General features: G+C 41.0%; 1 protein-coding gene across 2 annotated transcripts; it reads left to right on the top strand.

Annotated features, from left to right (window-relative positions):
* The first annotated feature begins 230 nt into the window (after positions 1–230).
* LOC110114411 (zinc finger protein GAI-ASSOCIATED FACTOR 1-like) lies at positions 231–1839 on the top strand. Of its 2 annotated transcripts, none has more exons than XM_020847276.2 (3): positions 231–512; positions 706–994; positions 1085–1839. In XM_020847276.2, exons 2-3 carry the CDS (start codon positions 841–843, stop codon positions 1483–1485), a joined length of 555 nt encoding a protein of 184 aa, XP_020702935.1. In that variant the 5' UTR covers positions 231–512; positions 706–840; the 3' UTR covers positions 1486–1839. The 2 variants fall into 2 exon arrangements, with proteins under 2 accessions (XP_020702935.1, XP_020702936.1); XM_020847277.2 differs by having other exon boundaries at positions 232–512; positions 775–994; positions 1085–1837.
* Positions 1840–7923: the final 6084 nt, after the last annotated feature.

The following is a 7923-nucleotide window of genomic DNA, read 5'->3' as shown; positions in this document are numbered from 1 at the left end:
GCGATAAGCCCGAGGAGAAATAGTATACATAGAGAACAAAAAAAAAAAAAAAAAAACTTAAAAAAAAAAAAAAAAAAAAAAAAAACTTAATTACAACAGGAAGAACGGCAAAGGAATTCCTTCATATTAGTAGGGACATATACAGATAAAGACGCAAATGGCAACGTCACTGTAGGCCTGTGGGTGTTGAATGGGTGGACGATTGCACGCTTGCTTACTTCCCTCATCCACATACCTCTCTCTCTCTCTCTCTCTCTCTCTCTCTCTCTCTCTCTCTCTCTTCCTTTCTCCTCTTCCTCTTTAATCATTCTTGATCAAATCTCCTCTCAGCAAGAAAGCTAACTAATCCCTCAAAGTTCTTAATTTCAACTCTTTTTATTGTTCTAAATTGAGTTAGTATAATATTATTACAAGAACTTTATTATAGTTTTGTTTAATTTCTTTCATGCATATAGTTTAGTTCAGTTCAGCATGCAGGTCAAAATAAAGACTTGGTGCAGCTTCATCTCAAGGTATTATCTTAAGACTATCGGTCTCTTTCTCTCTCTAAAGCTCCAGATCTCTTTCTTCTCTTCTCTCTTTCTCTCTTCCTATTTTCACTTAATTTTGCTTGATGCAGCATATTTCAATTTAGATCTACTGATGAGTAGAAAATTCTCTTAATTAAACACGCTACTAATCACATTTTTTTTTTTTCTCTTACAGAACTGTTGGATATCCCTTATAGATCCATTGCAGGCTTTATTAACTAACACTGTTCCTCCTTTTTCCTAGGCCTGGATTCCTCCTCCTACCATATATTACTGCCCAGTACTCTTTCTTTGTCTCTCTAAACCGATAATGAAAGGCCTCATAATCCCTCCTCAACTCCAACTGCTAGAAGAAAACATGTCTAATCTTACCTCAGCCTCCGGCGAAGCCAGCGTCTCCTCCAACAACCAAAACCCTAATCCTCCATCTTCCAAGAAGAAGCGAAATCTTCCAGGCAATCCAGGTTATTTAAATTAAACAACTATGATATAAAAAATATGATTTTTCTTACTCAAATCATTAAAACCGTCTGATACTATTTCCTTCTATACAGATCCTGAAGCTGAGGTGATTGCTTTGTCGCCAACGAGTCTTATGGCGACAAATCGGTTCCTCTGTGAGATCTGCAACAAAGGCTTCCAACGAGATCAGAATCTTCAGCTTCACAGAAGAGGGCATAATCTGCCATGGAAACTGAAGCAGAGAACGAGCAAGGAGGTGAGGAAGAAGGTCTACATATGCCCTGAAGTCACCTGCGTTCACCATGATGCCTCCCGTGCGCTTGGAGACCTCACTGGTATTAAGAAGCATTTCAGCAGGAAGCATGGGGAGAAGAAATGGAAGTGTGATAAGTGTTCGAAGAAATACGCCGTTCAGTCCGATTGGAAGGCGCATTCTAAGATATGTGGAACGAGGGAGTATCGCTGCGATTGTGGAACTCTCTTCTCCAGGTAATTAATCCAATTCAAATTTTTCATTTTTATTTTTATTTTTATGATGTGAATATTATCTATGAAATTATTTTTTTTAATGACAATTGATGGCTTCTATTGATAATTACTCTCAATTATTTGATTAGATTGGCATCAACAAGGTGTACGTTAGACACCTACCAAGTGTTAGCAAATTATCAAACTGTAATTTTATTCAGAATTTAGTACATTTAAGCTTTAAAATAAGAATTTTATTTTATTTTTTATTTATATATTGATATTTTGTTGTTGAATTCAGCAACAAATCAACATATAGTCATTTGGAATAAATAATTTCTTAAAATTTATTTTCTGTTAATCTTTTAATGATTACCTTTCAGGTGATTCCATGGAGTTCATGGGTTATAATACTCTTATTTCTAATGGGTTATAATACTCTCATTTCTAATCAAAAAATATTAAATGTGGAGGGTGGATGTAGCTGTGTTCATCAATCTACACTTCACACATGAATATATATATATATATACATTCAGATGTGAAGTGTAGATTGACGGCAGCTGGATCCACCAATGTATTCTAATAATTTCTTGTACTCATACTCTTCATACTTTTTTGGGAAAACAAGTCAAGTGTGAATTTTTGTTTGACTTTTTTATTAAAGTTTTTTCTTTTATAATGATTCTTTTTAAATTTTGTATTGATTTTGTGGACATTTTGTAAAATGTATATGATATATTTTTAGGCTTAAGGAAATAATAAATGTTGTCGGTTGGAAGATTTGATAGGTTCAATTTGTTTTGATTTGAACCAAGATTAATTTTATATGGAGGGTGATTCAGATCAATTTTGAGGGCTTGTAGGTTAGGTTAGATTGAATTATGCCAGAGCTCTTAGGTTCGGGTTCCCGATTGAGTTCGTGGTTGAATTCATCTTCATATCTAAAAATGTTTGCAGCTTATCTTGATTTGTTGGTTGAAACCTTTGGCTATTACCAAAGAGATCTTGGATTCAAAGCTTGTGTATGTGATGTGCGGGTGGGTTCACCTTAATTAGCTGAAAAGTTTAAAAAAAATTATGACATTCTGAAGTAATGGTTATTAATCTGATTGGACGTAGGTTGTCTCGATCGATTGCCCAAAAGGCTGATTCTTCGAGTTGTGAGAAACCGGAGACAGAGGAAGGCTAAGAAAGAAATCGAAGAAGAGGCCGGAAGGAAAAACAGAAGATGTGTATAATTCACTATGTGATCAGTTTGTACAGAGGTATTTATAAGAGAAATTAAATACAAGGACCAATGAATGGTGTCCACGTGTATCTTGATAACAGATTCAAGATTTATCTAATTATGTCTAATAGCCCCCCTCAAGCTAGTGTTTCGGGAGAGACCACTAGCTTGTCCGAAAGTAATTTGAATCGTGGAGTTGGAAGCGCTTTGGTGAGCAGATCGGCGAGTTGATCCTTGGTGGATATATTATGAACATCCAATATGTTGTCTTTGATACAGCTGCGAATGTAGTGACAATCGACCTCGATGTGTTTAGTCCGGGCATGAAATACCGGGTTGTTTGCGAGAGCAATGACAGAGGTGTTGTCGCAGAACAGTGTGGTTGCGGTTGTTTGATTGTGATTGAGTTCACGGAGAAGACAACGAATCCAGACGACTTCCGTTGCGACAGCGGCTAGTGCCCGGTATTTGGCTTCAGTCGATGAGCGGGCGACGGCGTTTTGTTACTTGACTGTCCAAGAAATGAGAGACGATCCTAAAAAGTTGCAAAAACCTGTAGTAGATTTTCGGTCAACTTCGTCGCCTGCCCAGTCTGAGTCGGCGAATGATCGGAGGAGTGGTTTGTCGCGAAAGAGAGGTATCCTGGTATGAATGGTTCCTTGGAGATACCGAAGAAGGCGTTTTAGAGCTTCGAAGTGGGCGATGGTTGGATTCTGCATGTGTTGGCACACTTTGTTGACGACGAATGACAGATCCGGTCTCGTAAGCATCAAGTATTGGAGTGATCCGGCGAGGTGGCAATAGAGAGATGGATTTGAGAAGGCATTGGAGTTTGAGTTTGTAATGGAAGATTTAAGTTGAAAGGGTGTAGAGACCGGTTTACAGTTAGTCATACCTGCCCGGGATAAAATGGTGTGTGCAAACCGACTTTGATTTAGATGTAGTCCATATGAGGTGTGTATGACTTGTATCCCGAGGAATTGGGAAATGGTACCAAGGTCTTTCATTGTGAATTTGGCGCTAAGGTTGGTGATGAGATTGTTGATTGCGTTCGGACAATTACCAGTAAGAATAATGTCGTCAACGTACACTAAAAAATACATGGTTATTTCATTGTAATGGTAGATAAAGAGAGATGTGTCGGAAGAGCTTAGCTTGAATCCGAGCGTAATGAGATGTCCGGAGAGCGTTGAAAAACATTCTCATGGAGATTGTTTGAGGCCGTAGAGGGCCTTTTTCAGCCGGCATACGTGATTTGGAAGAAGTGCGTCGATAAAGCCGGGCGGTTTCTTCATGTGTACGGTGTGAGTGAGAGTGCCATGTAAGAATGCATTCGAGACGTCTAATTGATGGATTTTCCATCGGTGATGAAGAGCTATGACGAGAAAGATTCTGACCGTGGGCATTTTAGCCACGGGGCTAAATGTCTCGTTGTAGTCAAACCCGTGTTCTTGATTGAACCCTTTGGCGACGAGGCGAGCTTTGTACCTGGAGACGGTGTCGTCGACAAGGTATTTGGTGCGGAAAGTTCACTTACACCCGAGAACGTTTTGATCGGCAGAGGGGGGAACAAGATCCCAGGTGCCTTGAGATTGAAGCGCCTGAAATTCGTCCGACATTGCACGTCGGCAGTGTTCGTGTTGAGCTGCTTCGTTGTACGAGACAGGGTCAGGGACGGGTTGGGAGTTGCGGTGAACAAGGTTTAGAACAGCCTTGGGTTTGAGATTACCGGTTTTGGACCGGGTGATCATGTGATGTGTAGGGGGTATGGGGATGGGTTGGTTGGTTACAGAAGTGGCAATCTGGCTTGTGGTAGAGGGAGGGGAGGTGGTGTGAGAGGGAGGTGGGGTGGTAATGTCAGGAGTGGGTTGAGTGACCTTGTTGGTGTGCTGCAAGTTAGCGGGAACGAACAGGAGAGGTGGCGTGGGACTGAGAGGTTGTTCTTGAGTTGGCTGAAGTTCTTTGGGACGATATGGAAAGAGGACTTCTTTGAAGATTACATGGCGGGAAATGTAAACACGACCGGTGCTAGAATTAAGACAACGATAACCTTTTTGAGCGGTGGCATGGTCGATGAAGACGCACGGAGTGGATAGAGGAGAGAGTTTGGAGGGGCTGTACGGCTTTAGCCAGGGATAGCAAAAGGCAGCCGAAAATTTTGAGGTGGTCGTAGCTGGCGGGTTTGTTGTAGAGTATGTGGTAGGGGCTGATGCAGCAGTTGATTAGGTAGACCGAGTTGAGAAGTGCTTTGACCCAGAGCGAGTGCGGGAGATGAGCTTCAAATAAAAGACAACGAACGGTTTAAAGAATGTGTTTGTGTTTGCGTTTGGCGACCCCATTTTGAGGTGGGGTATAAGCGCAAGTGTACTGGTGTTGAATGCCAAGCTGCCGGAACAAGTTTTGAAAATTACCGTTGATGAATTCACCTCCTCCGTCTGATCGAAAGATTTTTAAGTTTGGCGTTAAATTGACGAGAGATCATATTATTAAATTCGGTAAATTTAAATAATGCATCTGATTTATTAATTAGGGGATAAACCCAACAAAATTTGGAATAATCATCTATAAAAGAGATATAGTATTTAAATCCTTGAATAGATATTGCTGGAGCTGGTCCCCATAAATCTGAGTGAACTAAACCAAAGGGATGTGAGGTATGAGTAGTTGAACGAGCAAACGGTAAACGATGGCTTTTTGCTAATATGCAAGAATTACAGTGAGTACTATTGTTATTACAGATAGATGGAATGTATCTGCGTAAGTGTTGCACGGCGGCGGACGCGGGGTGACCGAGTCGCTTGTGCCATAGGTTGGGAATTTCTTGAGCTGAGAAGAGAGCTAGGTGAGAGTTGCGGTGAGCAGAGCGTATGGGGTAGAGGTCGTCAAGGCAAGGACCCGTGAGTAGTAAACGACCCGTCTTCGAGTCCTGAATTTTAAAGCCGTTAGCCGAAAATAGGACAATACAATTATTGTCCTTGGTTAGCCGATGAATGGAAATAAGATTGAAGGATAGATTGGGTACATGAAGAAGGTGTTGGAGATGAAGATTACCTGACGGGGTGGGCAAGATGCCTTTTCCTGAGTTGTGGATTGGAATTTGGTTGCCGTTGCCAAGGGTAATTTGCTGATTGCCAGTGTACGGTTTGATTGAGTGGAGCTGGGATGGATCGGCAGTTAGATGGCTTGTGGCGCCCGAGTCAAGAAACTAATCATTGGAGCTGGTGGTTTCGGTGGGTGCATAGAGGGCTGTTTTGGTGTTGTCTTCTGAGTAAGATGGATCGTGACGGTGCCAGCATTTGAGGGCGAAGTGACCTGGTTTTGAACAAATTTGACAGGTGACATAGCGGGAATTGGGCTTGTCTAAGCAGGGGCGGAATGATCGTCTGTTGGCCGCCGGACGACTTTTGTTGTTTGGACGTCCACGGTTATTGCCACGGTAGGTAGAGAGGGCAGTGGAGGGATCGGTTAGTTGCAAGTTTTGGAGATCCTTGGATGCTTCTTGGACAAGATTCAACTCCTTATTGCAAAGAAGAGTGTACAAGTCATCAAGGCTTATAGGTTGCAGATTTGTCCGTATTGCAGTTTTAAACGCCTGGAATTTGGGCGGGAGACCGTTAAGCGTGTAGAAGATGACTTCTTCGGGATCAAGCGGAGATTCGGTGGCAGCTATAGCGTCGACGAGCGACTTGATAGTTAGCAAATACTGCGACATAGTCTGTGTGTTCATGGAGACGTGATGAAGTTCGTTGCGGAGCTGAATGGTTCTTGAACGAGTGGACGACTGGAGGCGGCAAGTGATGGTGTCCCAAATGTCGGAGCAATGTTCAAGCAAAAGAACATATGGTAGTATGCTTGGTGAGATAATGGAGTAGAGCACGACAGCGAGATTTTGATCGATGAGGAGCCAGTTTTGTGCAGAGGTAGAATCGGTGGCGGGTGGGCAGGTGCAAGATCCGTCAAGAAAGCCGTCGAACCTATTGGCTTTGAAGATTTTGAGGACCTGAGAACGCCAGAGTGGGTAGTTGTCTGCAGTGAGGGCAGTGGAGATGATGCTTCTGATGTTGCTCATGAGAAATTTTAGCTGCTGAGGGATGGGTTGTTGGTCGAGAATGGCAGTCGGATCTTGTCTTGCGTCAGTAGTGGCGGCGGTTGATGAGGAGGATGCCATGAGATAGAACGCCTGAGATAAACCAACGGGAGGGTAAGAGGAAGAAAAATAAATCAAGAAGCCAGGGTATTCACGGGAGAACCTGCTCTGATACCATGTGAGCAACCGGAGACAGAGGAAGGCTAAGAAAGAAATCAAAGAAGAGGCCGGAAGGAAAAATAGAAGATGTGTATAATTCACTATGTGATCAGTTTGTACAGAGGTATTTATAAGAGAAATTAAATACATTGACCAATGAATGGTGTCCACGTGTATCTTGATAACAGATTCAAGATTTATCTAATTATGTCTAATACGAGTGAGCCGAGTTAAAGTTCTCAATTTGTAACTTGAGCTTTTTGGGCTTTCTTGTGATTTGATTGTCATGGTTGTATGATAAGTAAAAGAACAGGAGTGTCTTAGATAGAGGTCATCAAGATACCTAAGAATATGATGTAGTTATTGATTAGTCATAACTGATCACATTAAATGTCATTATTACATGATTAAAAAAAATGTGTAATTATTATTGATGCATTCCATAATCATTATTTGATTAAGTTATTAAGAAATGGTTTACCCATACAAATCTTAATATTATGTCAACACAGTTAATAATTAAAATTAGTCCATCCAATGTTATAATTTACTCGCGACTTCTTACACTTGTGTATGTTTTACTGCGATGATAAATTTTTAGACAAGCAAAACCAATGCTTCAAATTATTATTTAAAAAGCTTTAATTTTTTTTTTATTTGTAACAACTAAATTTTAACATGGCCCGTCTTGATTTATTGGTTGAAAGTTTTGACTATCTATCAAGAAATTTTGAGTTTAAAATTTATATATGTGATGCGTGTGTAAATGTCTTTTAAGCGACTCAAAAATCTATAGTTAATGGAATTGACTAGTAGAGTTTTGACCTTAAAATAAAATAAAATGTAGCGACTCTCACAAACGAACTTTTATTTGGTCAAGTGATTTGACATAGCTCTACGTTCGGACGTCAGTAAAATAGTGCCACGTGTTCTTACTCTTTACGGTGCGGCCCGACAACCCGATCCAGAACGGACCCGGGATTGCT

Source organism: Dendrobium catenatum, unplaced genomic scaffold (genome assembly GCF_001605985.2).
Source record: "Dendrobium catenatum unplaced genomic scaffold, ASM160598v2 fragScaff_scaffold_1280, whole genome shotgun sequence".
NCBI lineage: Eukaryota > Viridiplantae > Streptophyta > Magnoliopsida > Asparagales > Orchidaceae > Dendrobium > Dendrobium catenatum.
This window is presented reverse-complemented; position numbering and strand designations above follow the sequence as displayed.

What these genes read in the sequence shown, in the direction of transcription:
- LOC110114411 (XM_020847276.2), top strand. Translation starts at nt 841, where the DNA reads ATGAAAGGCCTCATAATCCCTCCTCAACTCCAACTGCTAGAAGAAAAC. An exon ending in AAATCTTCCAGGCAATCCAG is followed by an intron (nt 995 to 1,084) that starts GTTATTTAAATT and finishes CCTTCTATACAG; the next exon opens with ATCCTGAAGCTGAGGTGATT.